This window comes from Leptonotus elevatus, chromosome 11, assembly GCF_054856555.1.
Source record: "Leptonotus elevatus isolate MCC_2025b chromosome 11, RoL_Lele_1.0, whole genome shotgun sequence".
Taxonomy (NCBI): domain Eukaryota; kingdom Metazoa; phylum Chordata; class Actinopteri; order Syngnathiformes; family Syngnathidae; genus Leptonotus; species Leptonotus elevatus.
In genome coordinates, this window is record NC_141249.1 from 11,054,073 (window position 1) to 11,081,156 (window position 27,084).

The window sequence follows — 27,084 nt, forward strand, 5'->3', positions numbered from 1 at the left end:
TTGCTAACCGCCAAAAGAAAGCCAACACAATTAGGGTCACAGTCCAAACTCATATTTTAATATATGCAAGTTACATCTGAGTATGAAATCTGAGGAACAGCCAAACTATGAAAACAATTATGATTTATAGTCTGACAAATGTGGGGTGTGTGTGTGTGTGCGTGCGTGCGTGGGGGTGTGTGTGCGTGGTGTCAATAAACATTTTGAAATGCACATATGTCATCAGATCTAGAGTGTTTAAACCCACTACGTGACCAAGAACATTAGACTTGTCGAGGCCTCTAAATTGCCACCTGGTCTGTACACATCACATGATGGGTAGAATTTCATCTCAGCTTACTGGAGATAACCGGAACTGTGAAGAAGAAGCTAGCAATGTGAAGGAATGACTGTGCGAAGGCCGGCTGCCACTCGTTGTTCCTCCCATGTAGCTTTTTTTAACTGGTCTCATACTTGGGACTGCCGGCATCCTAAGTCGTCACGCTAAGTTACGACGTACTAGTGAAGATAACTGAAGCGATGAAATCCCACATTAAGGATTTACAGCTGCGAGATGTTGTGTTATGGGAGAACAACCCGGTGTCAGTCTGGATTTAGAGTATGTCCGGTACATGAGGTGAGGACATCACCTGTTTCTTGCACGGAGGCCAGTTGTCGTTACCAAGGCCTCTCCTCTTATATACAACGTTTGCACAAAAACACCTCAAGACAGTTTCTCCAATTTTCTAGTTGCAAGTGACGTGGCTACAAATGCTAAAAAAATTACAAAGCTGACTGAAAAAAACCCGGGGTTAAGATTTACACTCACAAAGAGTTGTTGCACACGAAAGCGAGTAGAGGGGCGTGATTATAGTTTCACTGAGCTTTATAGCCGACGGGATCCACAGTCTCTTGTTTGATGAGAGTGTGAGCGAGAAACAAGGCGTATTAAAAGAATTATTACACAGACTTTATATTGGTTCTCCCCAACACACGCTTTTGAAGGGATTTACTCGCATGGGCCTTATTATTGTTTTCAGTAATCCGCATCTACAGTAAGCATGACTTTTTCTTTTCAAAATGTACATGTTAGCCTGTGCGTACAATCATCTCTGAAATAGACACCTTATTGTCTGTTTGTTTGGTACATTTGGAGTTAATACTTGAAATTTGAGGCACGTACAGTACAGAGAAAAGCTGCCGGGGAGGGGGGGGGGAGTTGGGGGCGTTCAAGATGTAGTCTGGCAGCTGCTATGTCTGTTCTTTTATATTTTGCTGTCAAGGTGTAGATTACTGTGCAGTAGTGTGAATGTGGTCATATGTATACAGATCTGATGTGTGGGAAATATTAGAGACAACAATAACTGACATAAATTAGCTATTAGGTTATTTTTTCCAGAGATGTGAACGTACGGTATATAATGTGCCACGACTCCAATGGACATGGCTCATGGGAAATTATTCGATTTTTCTTTTGCTGCGCTTTCCTCATATTTACTGCTGATATGCAAGCAATCAAATGGAGTCTTCCCGCTTCACATCCACAAATGCAACAGAGAGTGAAAGACATGTAATCCAATTTCCTCAGGGTATTACACTCTTATTGGCAGATATCTGAATGCATCACAAACATATTGTGAATTACAGCTCTGCTTTGTAGTCAGGAACTCAATAGGTTGCAGGTCGTATATTGAGAGGGCTAACTAAATGTATAGTCGCAACAGAAAGAGGAAATCAGTTTTTCACTGTTCATCACCAAAAAGCTTTTTTTCTTCTTTTTTTTTTTAAATCCATCATCCATCTATGAGGTCATTTTACTGCCACAAAAACAAAATGTGGCTTCTCTCCAAAGGCAGCAGCACACTTGCCGTGTTTGGGTTTCCATTCACTTTTAAGTTACTTTAACAATTCCTGCCCCATTAGGAGGTGATGACCACCCAAGAGTGTACAAAAAAGTACAGTAAAGCTTTTAAGATCCCTCGCTTTTGAAATCATCTGGAGATTATTTCATGCTGTCTTCTCATGAGAATGTAGTAGTGGAATGTATGCAGGGTTTAGGCTGTGTAATAATAACAAAATGTTGCTGCACTTCTAAAAACAGTGTGTCCTTTCATAACATGCTATAAACGTAGCAAACATGCTGCAAAATAAATTCTATTTCCATAGTTTCAAAGTGGATTAGGTTAAGATTAAGATTATATTACTGAGAGCTAAACTCTTGTTTGGGATGTTTTTATATTCTCATTGCTTTTAGGGATTTACTGGCTCTGATAAGTGGATGAGTTCATATTTGACAACAAACAAAAAAATGACTAAATTATAGTAAAATAATAATAATCACCAGAAGCTTTCACTCTTTCAGTTGTAGGCAATATATTTTTTCCCAAAGATTATTCAGATTATGAAATGGGGACTGCAGAGTGAAAAAATCCTCAATGAGTCATTCGTTCAAACATTCAAGCATCTTGATTTCTTGCAGTCCGTGTATCTCCAAGCAAATTGACTGCCTTCTTTACAACATCACTTCAAGATAAAACAAACATGGCTGATGATGTTTCTTCGAATCATTTTAGCAATTTGACCCACGTCAGCTGCCAGGAAGGACAAAGGTCAAATTTTATTCATAACTATAAATGCACGTTGCATTTAAGTCTTTTATGTGCAGATATACAAGTCAAAATGAGTGCGGCCATTTTGAGTTTGAATTTAAAGTTCCTTTAAAGCCACAAATTTTTTGAACGCACAATTAATGGCCGCCCTTTACTGCCTGCACTGTGAGAACTCCAGTCAAAATTGAGCAGTAATACATTTAATAATAATGCATATATTTGTGGAGACTAGTGTAAGGTTGTATTTGACAATTTTAAAAATGTACAGAATTTCAAAAGTTACTTCATGTTAAAGATTAATATGAAAAGAAAAATGCACTGAGCTGTCACGTCTTACAAATGCAATTATGCCATCTAGGGGCAGAAAAAGGACCTCAACACAAATCAATATCACACATTTTTTACAGTACAGTACATATTTTTAATTTTAACAACATTTTATGAATTATTATGAAATTACTGTATCAATGACTAAAAGATGCAGTCATTTTCTAATAGTTTAAAAAAAAATCTCACTTTTATGTTAACGAGTATGAAAACATTTATTGTACATTTAATTGTATATTTAGAACAGACATAAAAGTTGTGATCAATCGTGATGTCATGCATTTAACTCATTCACTCCCAAACATTTTCAATGAAGCAACCCCCTTCGCTCCTGTCTGTTTTACTGGATTTTGACTGATTTTGCAAGGCCCACAGAATATTGTGTTCTATTGCTATAAAATAATGGAACCTACCAGAGTTTCTTCTTTCATCAGAAAAAAGTATAAGTGGGAGAAACAGCTTGTTGCAACATGGCCTTGGTTGATTTCTTATACTCTGCTGCCACCTGCTAGTCGTTTTTGTAATAACTACCATTGCTTCGTGCATTATCTTCCGTTCAGAGGCTGCATCAAAGCCTTCTTTCTGTATGCTGCGGCATAAAAAAATAATAATAATTAAACATAAAAATATGTCTTTGGGAACATGGTAATATTTAAAATTGTACGTATGTATACGTTTTTGGGAGAAAATTTGTTAATTATGATTATAAAAAAAAAATCACCTGACACCCCTAGTTTTTTCCTTTGAGAATTTAGCACTGAGTAGCTAAGAATGTTTTGATAAATCTAACAAAAGACTGAAAAGACAATCAAATAGTTGGGCTGGCTGAGATTTAGCGCAGAAGCTCCGCGTCCGAGCGTTGGCATGTATTCAATAAATCACGTCTGGAAGCAACTGAGGTAAAATGGATCGCACCTGTGGGTTGCAATGAGTCAGTGTTGCTGTCAACTAATTGGCTGTGTGATTGTGTAAAGAACCCCTCTTTCCCTTTGATTCATCATTTATCAGAGGGAGAGATAATTATGTAATATTTAAATCAATTGTGAAATATGAATACAATCACTTTACTCATTATTTACCACATCCACAATCACTATGAAAATGTGTCAAGGGAAAACAGTTTTTCCCTGCACAGACAATTAGCGACAGAGTGTAGCAGACTAGCATCTTTCCATATAATTTCCATTTTACATTTGCCCGCAGCAGAACTCGAACCTCAACCATCCAGTTCAGTCCAGTAACACATAAATAAGACCAAGCCCAAGTCCTTACAGATAAGCTACTGCCGCCCCTTAACCGAAGATTTAAGAGTCTGGAACGACCTCACATTGTCGATTGAAGGGGGAGCCATTAAGCGCTAATATATAAGACACATATGCTGTCAGTTTTCATTTGTTACCCTGCGATGACTGTGCCCTGGTGATGTCTCATCTGAGGTGTGTGCGTGCGTACTCTTATGTTGACGCATACGCTCAACAACCCAAGTTCTCCTTCCTCTTCTCTCTGGTGTTCTCATCTAAATATCTGTCATCAGTTTTGGCGACCTTTCACCCCACCGATAATAACGCAACCGCCGAGCTTGTCCACACAAGTGCGACAACGCGAGGTTATGAATAAAGTTTGTCCTCCATATTAGCCGTGCTTTGGAGGACGCTCGATGACAGCTAATTGAAGGCTCCCTTGAGCTGAGTGCAGCACAGACATAATTATCAAGGATCCTTTTCCGCTTATGCCACACGGCCCAAAAGTGGGATTTTGTCATTATCAAAGATGCTATTCAGTCATGTGCTGCCAGACTCATGGCTAACAGCAGCTTGTCCTCTTATACATCTCTGTGAACAAGAGGCGATGTTAATACCATTGGGTTAATTCCTGACAGCTTTTATTGGATTAAATTAAACCGAGCTATGGCATAAAGGTAATACGATTATTGTACCGCTGGCTGGCTGGATTACCGACTTGCTCTATGTACACGAACAGCAGTGGTCAGAATGGCTGCTTTGTTTATGCATGAGTATCTCTGGGCAGTAGACCTCTCATTCATATTAGCCTCTTTCTCACGCAGAAAAGTGGATTTGTCTTCATTATGAACCTCCCAAATGGAACAGTTTAACTAATACCGATTTCATTCGATTCACTTCATATTCAAGGATTTTCTTGCCCTAACGGCTTTTTCAGAGTGGTCCCGTTTTTTTTTTTGTGGTGAGTTTGCAAAACAATTAGCCTAACTGGATTACTTTCATCCACAGCATGTTGTCATGACTGACCCAATCAAGATCATATATTGGGACTCAAATGTTATTATTATGGTAGATGTTTACATGGTTTGTCATACTGTATTTAAGTTTTCTGGGTGGCATTTTGAAGCTGTACAGTATAGGGGTGTCCTGATATAACTTTTTAACTTTGGATTCGATACCGATATTGCAGCCTAGAGTACTGTCCAATACCGATATCAGCAGGAATGATACATGCTTTTATTTATTTTTTAGTATAAAATGCTATAGGAGACTTGATCAAATGATACTATTCAAACAAAGGACAATAGTCAGCAACAGTACGTATGAGAAAATATACGTATATTCCAAACATTTGGGTTTCATAACTTCATCCTCAAACATGAGAATGGACTGCACTTGAATAAAATCAACACAAAATAAATTCAAAAGGATCCTGAGAAATAACCCTCATAAAGTCAATAAAAACAAATACTTTAATATCAGAGATTTTCAATGCAGACCGATATAATCCGATACTGTATTTTTTAGTGATGTACCGAATTTTTGACCACCGAAAATATTCATCCGGAAATGAGAAAAATATAAATTTTCAGCATTCAGATGAAATAAAATTGGAGCCGAAAAAATATGGCCGAAATAGAATATTATGCAAAAAAACTGCTGTGAGCAAGCGTATGTATGAATTAAACGACTGAGTGAGCGTTCCGCCTCAATGTTAATTCATGAGCAGTAGCCGATAGCTAGCACCTTGAGGCTAACCCGGTCGATGCTATTCAAATCAGCGGCGAGGAATAATGGCAATGGCACAAAGTGTGAGCGGAAAGTAGTATTGTGATCCCCGTATGGTGTGTGCGCTAGCGACAGGAGAGGACGCGGAAGACAACACAAGGCAAGTGTGTGCGTGAAGCAGCTACGCGCTACCTTACAGCGATCGAACTTCTTATTCTGCAACTGAAGTGTCAAATAGCAATTTGCTTGCTGCTGAAATGCAAATAAAGCCCCCGTTGAAAAAGCAACATGGCGCTCGGTTCTGCGGGGACGAGAGCTGCGTTATCAGGAGCGACCCAAATCAAGTGAGGTTGACGAGTGACGAAACTTGAAAAAATTAACAAAAGTAAAGCTTCATCTCCAGATTATTACATCCATCAGTGTGCATAAAAGCACTGTGTCTGTGTGCTAATGACAACTTTATTATATATATATATATATATATATATACTGTCCAATATCAATCCCGATAAATCAGGTCAGTTACAGTATATCACTGATAAATCAAAATCAATCAATTACTATTGAGGTATTAACCTTTTTTGTTGACGGAGATTCTGTTGCGATGCTCCTGTGTGCGTGTGTGTGTGTGTGTGTGCTTGTGCTCCACTCTGTATGTGCCTCGGGCCTCCACCTCACACACACAAAGACCGGCGAAATGCAGCACACTTCTCCCCCAATCACACTCAGACGGCTGAGAAAAGCAGTGTTGTTTTATTTTTTACTTCGTAGCTGGAATGGCCAACTTAAATGATTTTTTGTCAGTGATACTTGGCAAAAAAAAAAAAAAAAATCTAAATTAGGACAAAATTTGTGTACATGCATGTTTTTTATTGAACCAATGTACAGATTGTATCTCAATATATTTTAATGCATTTCTCGCAATACAATACTCTTCCACAAAATCATCCCACTCGAAGATACTGTTTTTGTCCTGTGTGTCATTCAAAATCGCCAAATGAATAGGCCAACACACTCACCTGTATAACACAGTGATGTATAAATAAAGATCACGCTGCTTTATTGTAAAAACACCATCTGTATTCTGTACAGCCTTTTGCCCAATCCACCGTACGCGTTTGTAACATTAGTCATCGTTGACTACATACTCATATGTCCATGTTTCGGGAGACTATTTGTGTACTTTTGAGATCAGTGGTACAGTTGCGGTGTAGCTTGAAATATTTCATGGCTGACAGCAAACTAGGCAGATAAGTTTGCATTCTAATATGTTGAACAATATAATCTGTTTCCTGTTTTACCTGAAAGGCACAATTTTATTTTCCTTAAGTCTTGGTGCATGACACATTCTCTGATGGAGAATTAGCCTTGGGGCTTGAGGAGCTAATAAGCTACGTCTGCCGTGTCGTGGTAAGCATGTTTTAATAGATCAGCTACATCTGATGAGACATTTTGATCATTCTCGAAAAATAATTGGAAATTTCCGTCCCTGCTCCTCGCAGAAGCACGCTGTTAGAGCATGTCAAAGACAACGGTTTAGTTATCACGCAAGATTTGGAGAGTGTTTACAGAATTTGGACATTGTTGCGTCTCAGTGAAATAAACAAAGGAATATTATGCAACTGTTGATTAAACTTTATTCCCATGTCCATCATTATCTTATATAAGACTATTATGGAACATTTAAAAGTTGTGTCAGTTATATTTGTGAGATAAACGTTTATGCAACTGTTAATTCCCATGGCCACCATTTTGTAATATAAAATTATTTTATAGCTTAGAGTTTACAATCATTATGTTGACAGTGTTACTTGTTAAAGTTCCTTATTTTATTTTAGTAGTGTTATGCTTCTTTGCTTTGAATCATATTTTTTCATAAGAATTTATGGTCATGTAAGTAAAGCAGGGTTGGGCGGTATTCAATTTTTGACACCATTTTACTGTCTTGTTATATGGTATATGTCATGTGTATATCAATAATCATATTTCATATGGCAACCATATATTGGTTACCGGCCAATATATCGGATAAGGGCCGAGTTGTCAGATTTGGGCTTTTTTTCCCCTCACTGCCAATATTGGCATCAGCCCCGAATATCCCATATACAGTAGCTAGCAGGCTTTCATGCTGTGAGGGCGGGTCCGGTTCTACACCAATATAATGTATTTTTCTGTTAACCTGCTGTGGAAGTGAAAATTTAAAGTCAAATCAATGAATTTCTTTGATCTTAAAAAACATAATGGTGCCATAACTGCAAGTACAGATCTTCATTTTAGCATGTGTGGGATTATTAGCATGCCTTTGCAATTTGTTGATAAATGTGTTGATTATTGGCCCGTAGATCAAAATGTAATCCTGTTTAAATTTTGTGATCAGTCAGTGTGCTGTGTGTCGGACGGTTTCAACTTTTTAATGAATTCAATTTACCACATTTTTTATGCTTACTGTTTGCCGTAAAAGGGCTTGAAGAAATTGCACAATAAAAACAGTGCTGTAGAATGTGTCTGTCACTATATAGTAAAATTTGACAATGGGATGAGAAATGAAGCATCTTAGCTAGTCCTTGTAAAACACAGCCAACATCTGGTATTAATAACAGTCCATTACATGTTCTCTGCTCATAGCAGGTTGAAATAAAACATGTAAGTGTGTAAAAGTGAACGATATTTTATGATGAGAAGATACTTGAGTGCATGGCTAAACACCCTGGTAAGCCATGACAAGTGGGCGGTTGAATGAACGATGTTGACAAGATATAGTTGTAAATTGACGTGCCAGAAGAATGTACTTGGATTACAGCAAATGTTGCGTTGATTTAGTGACCTGAATTGCAAGAGCGTTATCTTAAATCATGCTGCCAAACCGCAGATTGTGTTTCATTTTATTTCTGTCTGGATTCCCCACCCATGGAGACCACAGATCTTATCCTTTTCGTCTTGTACACTTTGGAAATAAGAAACCCACGAAAGGGGCTGTTTTTAAGAAGGCAGTCCGCATTTTGAAAAAAGCAACCGTTGAAGGCGTAATTTCTCATCTTTTTGGGATGAGTAGTGAAAAACAACAGGACACGGAGGCAGACGTTTCTGACGTCCAAATGTAAATACCGGTAGAGAATGGATGCTAAGAACAGGTTGTCTCCTTGAGCGCTTTGACAGGTGGTGCAGCTAACAATTTCTGTGTTTTGAGTAAAAGGATGCCACTTGGGGATGTGTTGCGGGTGTTTGAGGTTAAAGCAGACGTAATGTCTGTGTGGTTTGTTGTATACCAGCCCACAAATAAATTCCCCGGGTCAACAGAGCTAATACGCCGGAAGGGTCAGCTCACCTCACACATTCACACATTAGGGCTTGTGGGTAGAGGTTGGAGAGGCGGATCAGTCGCGGGGATGCCATAAGCCAGTCACATGATCCAATGGAGAGCAATAGATACGCGGGTGTTCCGTCTTCTTTGTTTCCAACCGTTGCGCATTCGCTCTGAATGTTCTTGTCATGGTCTCGACGTGAACTCCTCCCCGCTCCCTTCTTTCTGGCTCGCTGTCAGCTTGTGTTCATCGATGTTTTCACTACGGGGGGTTGCGCCGCTTCGAGCGGCCAGGCTCAACCGGCGCGCCGTAGCAGCGCCTCTCGCCGCATGCTCCACAGGCAGCCTAATGGAGGAAATCAAAGTGCTCAAATGTGATTAGATTCAAAGTGCACATTGCATCCCAATTAGAGCTCATGCTATTGATTAAAGATGCCCCTTTTCAATACAACCAGCAAATCATTTGAGATTAAGACGGTGCAGTTAATTTACATGTGATGAGACGATTCTCTGGTCAACTTTTTTTGTTTAATTGATTCCCACCCTGCAATCAGTTTTGTCAGCTTTATTATATGCAAACATAGTGGTGCGCTGAGATATGAGTGACCCAATAATGAGTTTTTTCGAGATACGGGTTTCTGATGTGTTTTTGCTTTGAACTGCAAACACAAACTTGAGATATGAGCGTTGTACTTTGCAAACTCTCAGTTTAAGTCTACTGTCAAACTAAACATAAAATGAAAGTATTCCACAATGCGTGTCTTCAACAGTCACATAGCCTTTAGCCCGCTGGCAAACTTGAAATATGAACCAAACTGTGGGTTTTGTGAACGGTTCCACCCCTAACACTTATATAGTGATATCAGAACAAAAATAATTCAAGTACATCCTTTTTAAGAGCAATTAACTTTTAATTCTCGAGCATTGATCATTTGCATTAAAATGTAGAAGAATAAATAAAGCTTGGATTAAAAAAATATTAATAAAAATGACCCAGGGTGTGTTGAAAAAAGTTGCACTTGAACAAACGCAACCCTTAAAACCATATATTTGTAGTGGAGAGTAAAATGAGATTCTCTTTATCTCCATCAGAATGTCCGCTTTCACCTGGTTGTGCCAATTTCAAGCAAGCTGCCATCTCTCCAATGCAAGATCTCTATGCACCACAGATCTTGCATTTGTGAGATACAGACTTGCTACGCTGGGTTCGACATGGTGGCGTTCACCAGTCTTTTTTTTAGTTCCTGGCAGGCGTAAAGTGAATGTTTGCAGAACCGACAATAGTGCAAAAGAAGCACTTAATAGGATAACTGTTAGCTGGCAAAACCATGCCATCTTGGCTAGCATTAGCACTAGCGCTACCTAGCTGCTCCTCATTAATAAATAAAAAGCCATTCCCCAAGTGTGTATGCGTGCATGTGAGTCCCAATTCCCACAGCAGCAAGCAATTTGACTAAATGTTGATGACCTAAGTAAACAACATGGAAATATATCGAGTACGGGAAAACATTTTATTGCGTCCATTTTACTGACTGATAAATCCGGCCTAAATATATTCACACTTTCTTCTTTATTATCACCCATGTCCTCTTTCTATAGGAGCCTGCATCTTCTAACTTATTTGACTGGCACTCGATATTTTTATGGCCAACTTCAACAACTACAAAACCGTTGTCTGTGTTTTTGTGTTGCTATCATGGTCCGAGTGTCTGCAACATAATTTTAAACCAATGCCCTTGCATTTGAATGTGGTCATTTGCTGAATCGATCTATCATAAGAAGAAGTTGCTGAATCGATATTGAGGTACAGTATTACAATGCATTGATGAATCGACTACAGTATTCCAACCCAGGACCAGAAGACTACATCCCATAATTATAAATAATCCGAATAAAAACGTGTAAGGCTAGCCTAAGATTCAAATGACTGACATAAAAATGCAACTTTTTTTTTAAATTAAATTAATAATGCATGAGTTGCTGTCATTTAGGCAAAGGTTTAATTATAATAATCACTTATATTTAAATAGCGACCTATAGGAAATGTAATAACTCATGGGACCAATTAAAATGTACACTACATTAGTTTGTATGCATGTGTCTTTATCCATGTTACTAATTGTATCGAGCTAGCTGTAAAATAAAAAATGAATGCATTATTTAAACATGCTAGCTTGGGCCAGTATCGATACCAAGTATGGGAATCGCGCTGATACCCGGCCTTATTTCAAGGTATTGGTACTCACAACAGGCGGCCATTTTGCAATCAGGAAATATAAATCAGAAGAATAGAAACTTGCCATTGATGTAATGCAAATTTAAGGAAAAGTGCAATATTGGGATATGTAGTTATTTCTCTAAAATTGTCTGTTTTTGTTTTTGGGTGGAAATTTTGTGTATCAAAAGTAATGGACTATATGCCACGGAGGAGACGGGACTTCCGACTTTGTTTCCGTTTCCGGTTTGCGACGTGCGTGCCGCGTCCCAGTACTTGCGCTTCCGCAATTGTGTCCCTCGTTTGCGCGTTCCCGTCGACGGGTGCGAGGCTGCGAGTGTTTAGTGTCTGTCTCAGTGTCCGAATCATTTCAGATAGCCGAGCGGGAGCGCTCGGGTGGGGGGGGCGCAGGGGTGGGGGTGCGAGTGTTGGAACGCGACCACGCTGATGTGTAAAACCCGGAAGTCGGAAGTCCGTGGCATCTACCCCATAGTGTTATCAGGACTTGATGTTGGTATTGTTGACTACTCAAGAGTTGAGTACTTGTACTGGTTTCATCTGGGAGAAAAAATGGTTTTGAATAGCCCTAATTTCTATGTGTACTTAAGTGTATCTTCCAAGCCTTAGCGCAGCACACATTTGTCCCATATAAGGTGTGTATTATTTTCTGCTTTCCTGGGAGTGAAACGTATTGTTTTTGCTGGGGGCGTTGCATGAGTTACTGCACATGCACCTGCCGTCGCAGGAAAGGGCGGCTGCAAAAATGGATGTAGAAGTAGCCGGGCAACACACGTTTTTGCGTCGCTCGGGTGAAATTGAATCATCCATTCCTCAAAATCTCTCGGGCAGAAATGACTGCCAGCCAGGAGGATGTTACTGTAATTATTGTCTTGTTCACTGCTGACTGAGTGCCGTGGATAAGCCGTCGTCAACGGGAAGGCAAATACGCTTGTTGAACAAAGCACTTAGCTGCAATTTACACAACAGGGTACTGGGATGTATAAGCATTAGAGCGATGAGCATGACGAGGACAAGGAAAAAAAGTTGGAAAATTTTACTTATGGGGAGAGCCATTAAGGTTTAAGCAGTACACGAGGGCATCTGCCCACCAGAAGTTCCAGCGATGACTAGCTGCTAAACGTGATATATTCCACATTAAGCACCACGGGGGGTGCCACAGTAATGAGCTGACCTTAAAGTGCACCCGCATAGCATAACATGTTTTCTACAGTTCATGAGAATCAGACTTTTTCCTGCCCAAGTTTTCAACTGAGCAAAAGATTTTAAAAAAAGCATGTCCTTCACAACCAAAATGACAATGGTAAATTGTTTGGGCAGTTCTACTCCTTTCCACAGTTCATATTAGCGTGGATAAAAGGTATCCAGGAGACATATTTAGAGAGGTCCGAGTTGCTAAAAATAATTTGGTGTCCATGCATATACTAATATGACCGATAAATACCGATTATGGCCCTTCAGATATCAGCCAAAATGATTGGCCAAATGGTTAATTAGGGCTGCTCAATTATGAAGAAAATATGAATCACGATTATGTTAATAATTGAAATCACAATCATTTTTTGGTGCAAAACAAGAACATTTTTAAACGTAAAAAACATTAGGACAAATAACATTATTTGAAACACTATAATTATGCAAGTTCATTTTGGAAGAAACTAAATTTATTAAATAAGTTATTTAAAAATAAAATAAAAAGGTGCAAATGTATAAATTTAAACAACTCAAACAACTCAAAATTAGTATTAATGATCTTTTTTTTTGTTTTACGATCATGCTGCTTTTGTAGTTGTGGAGTGTAATAATTTAATTTCAATTACCGGTAATTGCACAGCCCTATGGCTAATTATGTATACCTATATGTACTCTAACCAGTAAAAGCACGCTGGTCTCATTATTTACTACACAATAATCTATACTATAACCTTGTATTCCCAAATAATGAATATATAATGAAATGTATTGATAAAATAATTCTACAGACCTGTCATTAAAACATTTTTTTTACAAGCAGTTCATTACAACTTGTACACAACCTGAAGTAACAATTTATTGGAAAAAAATACAATAAAAACATATTGCAACATAAATCAAACATTGATGCGTTAAATATGACACACATTCAACTACTAATAACACAAACACACACAGAGGAGAAGAATGAATTTCCTTATAATTTCATTAATTAAATGCATTTCGCCACACAATGCATTCTGGGAAACAAAAATATATATATATATTTGTTTTTTTCATTTTCATCCGTTACAATTGACCCCCCCCCCCCCCTAATTTGTGTAGAAGAGAGACCAGGCCGACCCACGAATAACAGAAATCTGCTTAGATTTGATGCCCTGTAAAATGGATTGGGAGGGTGATCTTTTTTTTAAATATATATACTGTATATATTTTTAAATTAATTGTTCGGTATTCAGTTGTTGTTTTTTCTGCCAAAAATCTGTATTAAAAAAATCCATTTAAATCGGGGGCCTAGCCAAACATTAACTCTGGCCTGATGTGCGTATTGCAAAATGTATTTCCGATACTTCTTCCGTTTCTAAAGTCTGTACAAGATGCTTTTGTTGTGTAATCACACCCTTATATATAAACAATCATATCTTGTCTTCCGCGCAGCTCCGCCTTTATCTCAGGCCACCGTGTCCCCTCAGCCTCTGAGAACGACAACCGCCACCACAACAACCACAGTGCACCGGGGCGTGGCCAACAACACTACCACCACAACAGGACCCAAGGAAGGCGGCAAGGGAGCGGCCAGGCCCCCTCCCGTGATAGTGCAGACGACTTCCCCTCCGCCCCTGGAGTCGTTCCCATTGCCCGAGCGCTTCTGCGAAGCCACCGAGAGAAGAGACATCATGTGGCCTCAGACCCAGCGGGGCATGCTGGTGGAGCGACCTTGTCCCAAGGGAACGCGAGGTAAACATGGCCTGTCTCGTCTCGTGGGCCACTCAAGAGAGCAGTCGAATCTGTTCGATGTGTCTGAAATGTGCCGTGATCTCTTTCCGTGCCGGGTTCTAATGTGAGCGTGGGGAGTCAGTGAGGACGGTTTCTAATCGGGTGCATTTCGCCGTTGTCATGTCCAAACATAATTAAGCAATCTGCAACGGCTCTGTTGCTGGCTCAGCTGTTTGGGCCCACAACTCGGCATGGCGACACACACTCATTTTGGACTGTGCGTGAAATTGTGTTAGGCCACATGGCTAATTAGGACAGAAAAATGTTCACCAATTTCTAGCAAAAACAGACACGAAACGATTGTATTTCTGTTCTTGTTTTCCCTTCCAGGCACAGCATCTTATTTATGTGTCCTTTCCACTGGGGCCTGGCACCCTAAGGGCCCCGATCTCAGCAACTGTACATCCCACTGGGTCAACCAAGTTGCCCAGAAGGTGAGTGTCAGCTCCTTATTTCAGCTTTTCCCCACCATGTTACTTAAAAAAAAAAGATGTGTTTTTTACGATGTAAATATTTTGTGTGCTGTGTATTTGAAACCACCACATGTTCGAACACACTCGTTAAAAATAAGGCTGTTAATAGCAAATCTGTCTTCTTGCGCCCTTGTAAACTTGATTAATTCCACCCCTGCAGATCCGCAGTGGTGAAAACGCAGCAAACCTGGCTAACGAGTTAGCAAAGCACACAAAAAACCCAATCTACGCGGGGGACGTCAGCTCGTCAGTGCGCCTCATGGAGCAGCTGGTGGACATCCTGGATGCTCAGCTGCAGGAACTCCGGCCTAGTGAGAAGGACTCTGCAGGACGGAGCTTCAACAAGGTAACACTGCACGGAAAACTGAAAATTAGCATAGACGGGAACCTCCAAAATTTCTAGTCGTATTGATAGTTGTTTTGTTTGTGTTTCAATACACTTTTCCTACAACAAATATTGGGTTTACCTACATTAATTAAATGCAGTCACTGGTTCTATGGTTTAAAACAAAAAAATCTCATTACTTCTTGTAGTTTCCCCACTTGTTTTTTTTTTTAAAGATCATCAAACAAATGTAAATATCAAACACAGATAAACAAAGTAAATAAATATAGAATGCCGTTTTAAAATGGTGATTTTATGGTGTGACAAAGTACTTGCCTCCTAAGTCTAAACGGTTTGGCCACTCTCAGCAGCAACAACTGAACTGAAAGTATTTTCGTAACCGGCAATGAGTCTTTCATATCTCTGCGGAGATATTTTTGTCCACTCTTCTATCCACTGCTTGCTTCATTCTGCAACACTCGTGGGTTTTGGAGCATGAACAGCCATTTTAAGGTTATGCCACAGCATTTTGTTTTTCCAGATTCAAATCCGGATTTGACTAGGCCACTTGTTTAGGTCACAAACTGGCAGGCAAACATTCTCGCTCAAGATTTTCCGGTGAAAAGAGCAAAATTCATGGTTTTATCAATTACAGCAAGTCGTCCAGGTCCTGAAGATGCGAAGCAGCCCCGGACCATAAAACTACTACAACCATATTTGACTGTTGGTATGATGTCCTTTTCTGAAATGTTGTGTTACACTTACGAGATACACACACCTTACAAAATGTTCAAATTTTGTCATGTCAGACCATAAAATATTCTCCCAAAAATCATTAAGATGTGTTTTGAAAAAGTGAGACGAGCCTTTATGTTATTTATGGCCAGCATTGGTTTTCGCCTTGGAACTCTGTCATGGATGTCATTTTTGCCCGTTTTTTTATTGCTGAGTCATGAACCCTGACTTAAGTGAGGCAAGGGAGGCCTGCAGTTTTATAGATGTTGTCCTAGGCTCTTTCGTGACCTACTAGGTGGGTCGTCGCTGTGCTTTTGGGGTCATTGCTGTAGGCCAGCTGCTCACCACTTCTACATTTTCTCCATAGATCATGGCATTTTATTGCAGCTTTTTGAGATCCTTTGGCTGATTTTGTTTTGTCAAGACGGTTTCTATTTCAGTGATTTCTTGATTGGGACCTCCTCCAGACCTAGTCTGGAGGTAATCAGCCTTGGACTTAGGTTGTCTTTTATTTGATGATCTTAAACATAAAAGTGGGGAAACTGCAAAAAAAAAAAAATGTATGATTTTGAGAAGTGGCACATACTTTTGTATGACACTATCTATATGGAAGTCCATCTGCCTCCTCTTTCTTTTCAACGTCAACGTTAAGAAGAAAACAACAAATCTTGTCATTCAATTTATGCAATTATGAACGTCATCCAAATCCCTTATTATTCATTGACCGTCAGGTAAGAAGCAAGAGTCTTTCCTGAGAAAGTTTGTGCATCCATTCTGTCAGGCTTACTTAGACTTCAAATCATCTGTCTTTCTCTGTCTTTATCTCTTCTTTTTCTTGATGAATTAAAACCCCAAAAAAGCTTCAAAAACGAGAAAGGACATGCAGGGCGTACATGAAGGTACTGGAGCGATGCTCTTGCCCCCTAAATCCCATGCTTGCTGCCGCCCCCTCCTCTATGTCTGCACTATATGAACAGCTCGCATTCTGCAGCATGAACTTTTTTTCTTTTTTTTTTACTCACTCTATCCTTCGTTCGTTTTAAGTTACACTTCCATGCGTACACCACATTCAAGTCAGATTAATACACTACAGTCATCTGCAGCTGCAAAGGTGACGCTGTATCATGAATGTATTTGTTTAGTGTCTTAATTTGGATTATGGCCCAAGATGAATCATCTGGAATCATAAAACACACTGTCCTGTTCGTTACATCCCGCTTGTTTTGCTGCCTTTTTAATTTCTTCAGGGTTCATTCTAATGATATGATCTAAAACAAAAACAAAACTAATCCTGCTTAACTCATACTTTCTTCTTTTCAAGGACCACCATCACCTGACTTTTTATCATCCGCAAAGTCAAAACTTTAGCTCTTGTTTTACAAGAACAGGTTTGAGGTCATAGGAGTAATTGTTTTCTGTAAATTGGCGCAATTTGTTCTACTTGGATAATAGGGTTACTTAGGCCAAACCTTTTTTTTTCTACCTTAATGCTGTCAGATTGTGTTTATGCATCACAGTGTTTTGTCCAAATATATCCCCCCTCCACCAGGGACGTCCGCGTCCTCCGCCTGCCACCAAAGTCAACACCTTCCTCCATGCAGATCTGTCTTTTGGGACAGTATTAAAACAGACTGAGCAAAGTCACAAGCCACGCTTACTGTGTGCAGAGAGAAAGACTAATTGCATGATGAAGGGACAAATAATAATATTTCATCAAATTGTTGTCCTCATGTATTAGTTATTAGTAATAGGACATATAGCCATTAAAAAGGGCTATGCCAGCTACTGAAAAATAGTAACGAGTTACAGTTACGAGGTACTTCATTCAAAAGTAAAATAGTAACTAGTTAGTTATAAGTTATGTCATCCAAAAGTAACTCAATTACTCAGTTGATTCCTTAAATCAAAAAGTAAAGAATTACTGTTGAAAGTCAATTTTTAGTACTTATTGCATAATTTCAGTGCTCTATGCAAAATAATACACCGTTGATCAACGCTAATTTGCATTCACATCACTAAACTCTGCTCAGCATTCTGGTCTATGCAAACACAAACCTGACTCAAACAGAAAGTCATTTTAAACCCTAATTGATTTAAAGTGGAAGTCAACCCAAAAACATTCTTTACAATATTATTTTCTACGCAGTCCCACTAGTCTCAACATGGTATCTTGATAAACATTGTATTCGTGAGACATGAGTTAAGCAGCAAAATCCACCCATGTTATTCATCTCGGGGGCGGCCATTTTATTTATCACTTGCTGTTGACTGAAGATGACATCACAGTTGCTCTGGGCGCAGGTGCAGACCAATCACGGCTCACCTGTTTTCTGAAGCTGAGCCGTGATTTTTTTTGTTTTTTTTATTCATTTAAATCAAAACCCTGATTGATTACATAATATACAAGGAGGTGTGTCTAAATTCATTTGTCAATACAGAGTCTCCTAAAGCATAAAGATCTGGCGTTGAGATTGATGACTCAGCATTATCTGATAGCTGCCATATTTGATGCACACGCATCACTTTAGCCGCCCCTCTCCACGCACGTCATCTTTTACACCACCCGTCTCTCAAATTGATTACCTGATTAGACATATTGATCTGGTTATTTCCTGGAGAAAGCTAACGTAAATGCAAGTTTAGAGGTTTAGTTCACGAAACTGTACCTAATTAGAATTGTAATATTGTGCGAGATCATTTAATCACTTCAAGTAGTTGTAGTAAACACGGCAACTTTTCCAATTTTAGTACTTGAAGTGTCATCATGCTTTCGAGTTAATTATTGGACCAGATCTGCTCACTGTCTCCTCTTTGACCACAAGTGGGTGCCCTGATGAGACGTCCTTGAAAAAGAAACCGAGTCCGCCTGCACTTATCATCCACTGTTTTAGTTTGCAACTCTCTTTTGGTCATGACATGCTTGTAACATCATGTATGCGGTCCTTAAGGGCTGTTAAATTACTGTTATATAACGTCTGATCATATAATGATCTTTAATGTGATGCTTCCGCTCAGCTTTTTATTCATCAGTGTCTGCATGCCCCTTTGTCATGTCTGTGAATGTGATTTGTATTCCCCAAAAATGCATTTAGCGTAGCGTTTCACATTGTTCTATGGTTTGACGCAGGCCATTGTGGATACAGTCAACAACCTGCTCCGACCCGAGGCTTTAAAATCGTGGCAGGACATGAACAGCACGGAGCAGACGCACGCCGCCACCATGTTACTGGACACCTTGGAGGAAGGCGCCTTTGTGTTCGCAGACAACCTGATGGAGCCCGCCATCGTCAAAGTTCCCGCAGACAATATAAGTGAGTCGGAAACAGGAAACTGACAGAGGCTCCTGATTGACAAAATCTCGACTGATATCATTTGATTGAGCAAATTGCTTGTTAAAGGAAAAAAAACAAGACGGCTGCATAAAATAAGGACTTTCATATAAATAGAGCCTTGACCGCGAGGGTACAGAAAAACATCACATATTAGTTTAACGAGTTGCTTACTGACAAAATGATGAATGTCAGACAATTAAAGAGGCTGCATTCTCTGATTGCACATGCTTAGTTTATAAATGGATGCGTCTAGACCTTGTAACTCTATACATTAATGTGCGCATTAGTCTGCTGCCGGGTATTTTGCATATCCACTACCTCCTCCCCGTCCCTTCATACTCGTTAACAATTAAAGCGCACACATGGCTGTTGTCTTTGTGTTATTTTGCATCGCTTCATTAGGCAAACGTTTTACAAGGATGAATTGATCCCATTCTGATGGACGTTTATATTGTGTCGGGGTAATGTGATCGTGGGTCTTTAAAAGAATGCCTTGACATCAATCTCCATAGTCTTGTCTCATCTTAATTTAACGTGTTCTGTTATGACTGACAAGTCCTTTTTTCCTTTCACGCCCGTCTCTGACTCCTCCTTCGGCAGTCCTGGACGTCTACGTGCTCAGCACAGACGGTCAGGTGCAGGATTTTAAATTCCCTCAAACCAACAAAGGGGGAATCTCCATCCAGCTTTCAGCCAATACAATCAAGCTCAACAGCCGAAATGGTGAGCTTTTTTGTAAAAAAATTAAAAAAAAGACTCGTTATCACAGTATAACATGACAAGACGCCATTCATCCTCTTATGTTTTTGTCCATGTAGGAGTTGCCAAGTTGGTGTTTGTTCTCTACAAGAATCTAGGCCAGTTCTTGAGTACGGAAAACGCCACCATCCAGATGGCTAGTGACGCTTATGGACGCAATGTCTCCGTCAATTCCGACATCATCGCTGCCTCAATCAACAAAGAGTCCAGCCGAGTTTTCATCAATGACCCGGTTATTTTTACCCTGGAGCACATAGATGTGAGTAGAGAGGCGGTGGGGCCATATTTATAATTATTTTGTATATATATTTTTTAAATCTCCAAAGTAGATTCAGAGCCGATAGAAAGAAGCATTTGAATTCTAAATGTCTGGCTCGGTCAGTCTGTAGTTTATTTAAGTCATTGAACATCAAATTAAAGCCGTCTTTAGAACCTAAGTGAATTCTTAATGAAAAGTAATTCCTTAATCAACATTGGGATATAAATGATAGCCATTTTCTTTTATTGTTGGGGGAAATTAACTCTTAGATTAGCTGTACAATCTAGGATGAAATTACTGGAGCACCAATTATCTCTCTTCTTTTAAAGTTGTCACTGAGTTCCCAGAGGGCTACGCAGGGCTCCATTCTTTATCAGAGAAATTGTGCAATTCCAAAGACATGGCGTCAAACAATTACGCTTCACTGTTATTAAAGCCTCATATATCCAAGAATGCTTCGCTTGATTTGGTAAGCATGTGCTAAATGAGATACAACATATGAAATGCTTCATAAGAGCTGTGAAGTGAGAAATCCTCATCCGTATCAGTGCGGAAAAATACTTTGTACGAGCAGGGGGTAAATGGCCTTTGTGTTGTTCATCTACTTCAATTTCAGGCAGTCAATTATTGGGACACTTTAGCATATCTCTTGTTATCTTGCAGATGGAGCACTACTTCAACTCCAATTGCTCCTTCTGGAATTATTCCGAGAGGAGTATGATGGGCCACTGGTCCACGCAAGGCTGCAAACTCCTCGAGTCCAATAAAACACACACCTCCTGCTCCTGCAGCCACCTCACCAACTTCGCCATCCTCATGGCCCACCGCAAAATCTCCGTAGGTCCATTTTATCTTATGCGATATTCATCAAGTTTATTTTCTTTTATTTTGCAATTTAATTTTATTTAATAGCTTATACCAAATTAAGGAGGGCTGAAGTAAAATATTGAACTGTTGTGAGATCATCAGTACCCTAACAGTATCTTTGAAACCTTTTGACAGTTAATTATGATTTCAATGGTGAATCTGTATTATCATTGCTCATTGACAAGGGGCTCTAATTTTCGGTCAGTCAAAATTTTCCTCTTCAACCATGACAATGTTGACTGTGAATCAGTTTAGCGTGAATGATTCACGATGGAGAAAGTGGAGCTAATTGCCTTTGAAGCTTGAGAGGTCCAAAAGTTTAAACACTTGAGTAGGAATCGCCAAGCTAGGAGATGTTCAAATATTTTCAAGAGCAGAAATAATAGTGCCATCCATTAGCTACTTTCAGTGTAAAAGTGGCCGGCGATTATTGTATTATTGTGAACATTTTAACAAAAGGCAGGCTTTGGTTTGACTCAGAGGTAGAAACTTGTGATCAAAACAATGCATCAAATATGAAGCTGGGCCATGTTTGAGGCTTATCAGAATCAGATTTATTGGCCAAGTATGTAAAAACACACAAGGAATTTGTCTTTGCAGTCACAACCCATTTGTGAAACACGAAAAATAACAATAAACACATGAAAAATGAAGCCTGGCACTTTGCCATTTAGCACCCCGAGGTTCTTCCATGGAACAAATGAAACATGAGGAAGGAGGAAGCAGAAAAAAAAGAACATGTCCAATCTATGCTCCTTTAAAGGGGAGCACAGTATGGACCTGGAAAAAAAACCTGCACATAGCAACTGTAAATATTGTTCAGGAAAACATCAAATGTTTTTTGCAAGTGGTAAATGTGTGTCTTCATCTGATATCATACATTTTATATATTTATCGATTTATACTCAGGTCAACAGACAACATGAGCTGCTGTTGACGGTCATCACCCGCGTGGGCATCGTGGTGTCGCTGGTCTGTCTCAGCATGAGCATCTTCACCTTCTGCTTCTTCCGAGGCCTACAGAGCGATCGCAACACCATCCACAAGAACCTCTGCATCAATCTCTTCCTCGCCGAGTTAATATTCCTAATTGGTATCGATATGACAGAGCCCAGGGTAAGAGGGGAGGGCACGCACCCTAATGATTTACTTTGCATTCATTCCCTTTCACGTTATCGCCTCACAACCCCGCAAAACAAGGCAAAAGACTCTTCAGAGTTAAATGGATGAGACTTTTAAGTGTTGTTTGTTCCAAAGCCTCTCAGCTTGTCCCTGACATGACATGAGCAAGACAGGACCATTAATATAGATTACTAAGAAGCTATGTCTTCATGACAGATGTTGTTTTTTCCCCCTCTCTTATAAAACGCCAGTCACACTTGTTTCATGTCGTGTTTCACTTTGCCACCAACTATTTAATTAAAGGTTGCTCAGAGATCAAATATTTCCCCCCCAATTAAAACCACACTTTAAGACAAAATTGGGCTTCATTGTGTGAACACAATGTGTTATTCCTATTTTGTATTCCTCCCAATTCTTTGACGTGCTTCTCCTTCAACATATTTCCTCCGATTCACATCATTTCAATTTCAACATATTGCAAAACTTCACGCCTTAGGAGCTTTAATTTTTATCATCTAAATATTCACTGTTTTCCCTTAATTCAACATTTTTTACCCCCCAAAAAATCCCCATATATCTCAGTTGACACCAAATTCCCCCCCTCCCCAGGTATTTATCCTGCATTTGATAAATTATTTGCATGTTACCTTTTTTTTTTTTAAACCCCATATTAGGACATAATTTACTCCTCCCCCAACATTACTTGACTAATTCAAACTATTCTAACTTCAACGTGCAGATCATTCAAGTCAGCTCATTTATTACTCCCAATCGCAACATTTTCTTAAGCCCCAAATTCCAAATACTGTATTTACATATTGCAAATGGCACATTTCTGTAGATGCAAAGCTATTACTGTTCACATTTAATCAAAAATTTAGTATATGGTTTATCATTTTTGGGATGAATTCCATATTTCTTCTTTAATCTGAATGTTTGTCCTCACTCAGATTGGCTGCGCTATCATTGCGGGGATCCTCCACTTCTTCTTCCTGGCTTCCTTCTCCTGGATGTGTTTGGAAGGAGTCCAGCTGTACCTCATGCTCGTGGAGGTCTTTGAAAGTGAATACTCGCGGAAAAAGTACTACTACGCATCTGGTTACCTTTTTCCTGCCATCGTTGTCGGCGTCTCCGCAGCGATCGACTATGGAAGCTATGGGACAGAAAAAGCGTAAGCAAATCATTTGGGTTTATTTTATTGGAACAAAAATGTGCAGTACTGTCTGTTTCGACCTACACTGTATGCATATCCCCCATGAGCGGCATAATATTTGAGTTGCTGTCGGCAGGGATATGCAACTGTTCAATTTTTCATGCAATTTGAAAGTGTCTGACGGACTCAACGCTGCTGCGGTTTGAACGAGGAGTGGGTTCGGGGTGGCTACATTAATGCCTTTCTGCTAAAAGACCCTCATGTGACCTCTTGTTTGTAAATGCTCTGTGCCGAAAAAGCTTTTTACATATATTAAGGACCGCATCGTTACTAAGACTATGACTACTTAGGTTCTTCCCTTGTTCTGCACAAATGGTCATTTTGAGGTTAAATATTGATGAGAAATCATTCAATTTATCAGGCTAAAGATGAGAAGTAGGATACACATTCTGTGGATGAGCATATTAATCAATTATTCGATTAGTAGATATTTAATAATTTGGTCAACAGTTAAATAATTTATTGTTGATTTAGTCCATCAAGGTAATGTAGTCAAAAATGCATCACTAAAAAACACGGATTGTGTTTCTCTTTCTGAACTGAAGTGTGTATTGTGTGTCTTTCCTTCTCTCAGGTGTTGGCTAAGTGTGGATAATCATTTCATCTGGAGTTTCATAGGACCTGTCACCTTTATCATCATGGTAAGCTTTAAGTTGTATTTTCTCTGAAGAGTGAAGCTGACAGTGTGAGTGCGTAAGATGAAGGAGATGCAGGGAAGAGATTAAGGTGGAAGTGCGAAAAAGAATCAGCAGGATTTTCTATGCTCCAAACCTCCTCGTGCCAAAGAAGTTTTTTTTTGAGTCATCCAACAATAATCTCTAAGTAGCTGGCACAGATCAGGGTCTGATATTGTGTCTGTACCTTTTCACAAGCGCGCAGGGAGGGCTACAGATCCAAGCTGTTGTTTTACAGTGAAGTGCTATGAAGCGTGCATTCAAGTAAAATGGCACGTTAAGATTTTATAGCCGCTATGTTCCACCCCTCTACCAGCCTCCTTTTGTGTTGTGTGTCAATTGTAAATAGCAGTTGACAGCATCAGTGAAAGGCGCAACTTTGTTTGGTCAAGGACCGTGAGAGGCGAAGGACATATAGCGTATGTCCCATTGAGCCATACAATTATTTACTGATCACGACATTATTATCACCCGCTCCAGTCCAGAGTACGCGTTACCACTCCTGTAGTTGGGAGAAAAAAAAACATCATCTCTGCTTACCACAAAATGTCTTAGCTTACACGAAGAGAGATGAGGAAGCTCTGCAAATTTCTGTCTGCTTTTCAGCTCAGATGGGTTACATTTGTTCGGCGCTGTGTTCATTAACCAGCACTATGGTTGGCGTTTGCATCTACAGATGCAGTGACCTCTTGTTGAGCATTAAATTTACAATGAATATCTGCTGCAGTGAGAGAAGGGAAGGGGGCATCCGTGTCAAATCCTAGCAAGTCTCTGGTAAACCACAAGGTGCTTTGAAAGCAGAGATACTGTGCAATTTTTTTGCCTGTGCATAAACAGTTTTAATTCTCTATCTGAAGTGCATTCCTCATGTATTGAAACAAAGCAGTGGAAAGTAAAACTAAATTACTGACTAAACCTCTGTTAGTTAAAAATGTCTTCTATATTTCTTGGACTATAAATCACATTGTTTTTCATATTTTGTCTGGTTCTGCTGCTTACTTACGCCACAACATGGATTTACAGCAATAAAAGGTGCAATAACCAACCAGGATATTCTACCTTTAGCCACAATGTAATGCAGCATTTCAGTTGAAGTAAGCCATTTTTTAACTAAAAAGAAAAATGTCTCCATAGATAGAAGCGTACACTGAAAAAAATGCTACTCAATTTTATTTTGTCAAGTGGTTGTGCAAAATCATCTGGCTCCAGATAAAGCAATTTTTTTAAAACTATATATTTACTTTAAAATGTTTCTGGATCCAGATGATTGTATTGTCTTCTTTGACAAAAGAAAAACAAAAAGGTTAAATTCAACACACCGTTTTGTTTTTGTTTTTTCAATGTACGTTTCATCCCTCACATTGATATACCAAACAGCAGCTTGTGCTTAAACTATTTCCATCTGTACTGCCTGACACACTGGGCTCTGGCACTCCATTTTTTGGAGCACTGTGAATAACCAAACGGCACATTTGAATAACGTTCAAGGAGTTTCCGAACGGTTGGACTGAAGCAGTCCGTGCTCTGAGCATATTTTTGAACGCACCCACGATTAGAGAACAAGGATGTTGGTAATGAGTCTGAGCTCTGCTGTACTTGATTTCGGTTTTTGCAAAATTTATTTCCAATTTTTGTTGGAAATAAATTGGAATACACATAAATATTGCAGAAAAAAGTAGAATAATTCAGATTAAAGAATCAGAAGCAGTAGTAACTCTCCATTTTTATTGTTTTTTTTTTTTATATATTTTTTTTTACTGGTTTGGAATACTCTCAGGACAAAAGTGTATAATTGCAATTCGGTACCTCAACAAGCCTGCTTTCCTCCTCATCTTTGCAAGTGCTCCGACAGCCACACAGGAGCGTGTTTGTCTTTTCTAAATTGGACCCTCATTGTTTTCCAATCGTAGGTTGCCTTCGTAATGATTTGCATGAAAAATGTGTCTGCAGTGGAAATGTTGATCAGGATCCCGGCGGTGATGACCGCGGAGATAGAATCATGACCCTGCGAGTCGCTAATGTATTGGAGCGCCGCTAATGTGTGACAGGAATGAGGTTTTGCAGAACTCGCTCCTCTGATTCGGTGCAACAAATGTCTCAAAAAGACAAAGTACTGTGGAAAAGCTGATCTCGAGGGAGTATGCAGGAGCAAGGTTTGTGTGCACCACCGGTGACCTCGGGTTTCTCGACAAATTGGCTTTGTCCTTGTCAATGAAGGAGACCAGAAGCGGCCCATGAGCAAGAAGAAAATGAAGGGGGGAAACTAAAGAAGTGTTGTTGTGGCTAAAGTCTGCATGTAAACCATGTCGCATCGGTTTTGAGTCATCTTTTGTCGCTTTTGCTTTTCTTACTATATTATTGTATACCACCAGACGATATGCAAGTACTTATACATTAAATGAATAGTCTTTCAACCACAAGTCACAGCTTTATTTGGAGCCACACTCGCATTGTGTCTGTTTGTAACATCTCAACAGGGCCCGAAATTGCAAATGATGCTTTGTCCTAGATTCAATGTCATTCAATAGACAGTTAACTGTTTTTTTTTTTGTGTGTGTGTTTTTTTTAGCTGACTTTATTATAGGACCCTGGTTGTTTTGTTGAATAACTTTTATGGTAAGTGTTTTTTTTTAATGGGTATCCTCGGAGTGGAAATGACACCAAAAAATGGCAAAAGACTGAGGCTATTCATGAAAAAAATTTGCATTTTAATTTTCATTCTTATATTGAAAATAAGTCTAATTAAGTACAATGCAGTACAATTTGGAGAAAGCAGTCTTCTGCGCCATTTTAAGTCACCTCCAGTTTACTTCTCACTAGAGCAGTTATTCTCAACTGGTGGATTGGGACACAAATTGGATTGTTTTATATTTATCACCTACAAGTGTTTTTTGTTTTTTTCACACAAATATGTACTATAGTTAAGACTTTACCACT

The 27,084-nt window shown here is 39.3% G+C and overlaps 1 protein-coding gene across 15 annotated transcripts in view; it reads left to right on the plus strand.

The window, feature by feature from the left end:
• Positions 1 to 27,084, plus strand: part of adgrl2a (adhesion G protein-coupled receptor L2a) — a 127,305-nt gene that overhangs the window by 79,219 nt on the left and 21,002 nt on the right. For 14 of the 15 annotated variants that reach the window (XM_086088557.1, XM_086088558.1, XM_086088563.1 and 11 more), the window contains 11 exons: positions 14,050 to 14,349; positions 14,719 to 14,822; positions 15,022 to 15,207; positions 16,782 to 16,820; positions 19,049 to 19,232; positions 19,854 to 19,976; positions 20,072 to 20,271; positions 20,935 to 21,108; positions 22,048 to 22,254; positions 23,211 to 23,431; positions 24,048 to 24,114. In XM_086088557.1, the coding sequence (XP_085944683.1) occupies positions 14,050 to 14,349; positions 14,719 to 14,822; positions 15,022 to 15,207; positions 16,782 to 16,820; positions 19,049 to 19,232; positions 19,854 to 19,976; positions 20,072 to 20,271; positions 20,935 to 21,108; positions 22,048 to 22,254; positions 23,211 to 23,431; positions 24,048 to 24,114 (1,805 nt within the window). The remainder of the gene's footprint in view (positions 1 to 14,049; positions 14,350 to 14,718; positions 14,823 to 15,021; positions 15,208 to 16,781; positions 16,821 to 19,048; positions 19,233 to 19,853; positions 19,977 to 20,071; positions 20,272 to 20,934; positions 21,109 to 22,047; positions 22,255 to 23,210; positions 23,432 to 24,047; positions 24,115 to 27,084) is intronic. The other variant, XM_086088560.1, reaches the window with a different exon arrangement.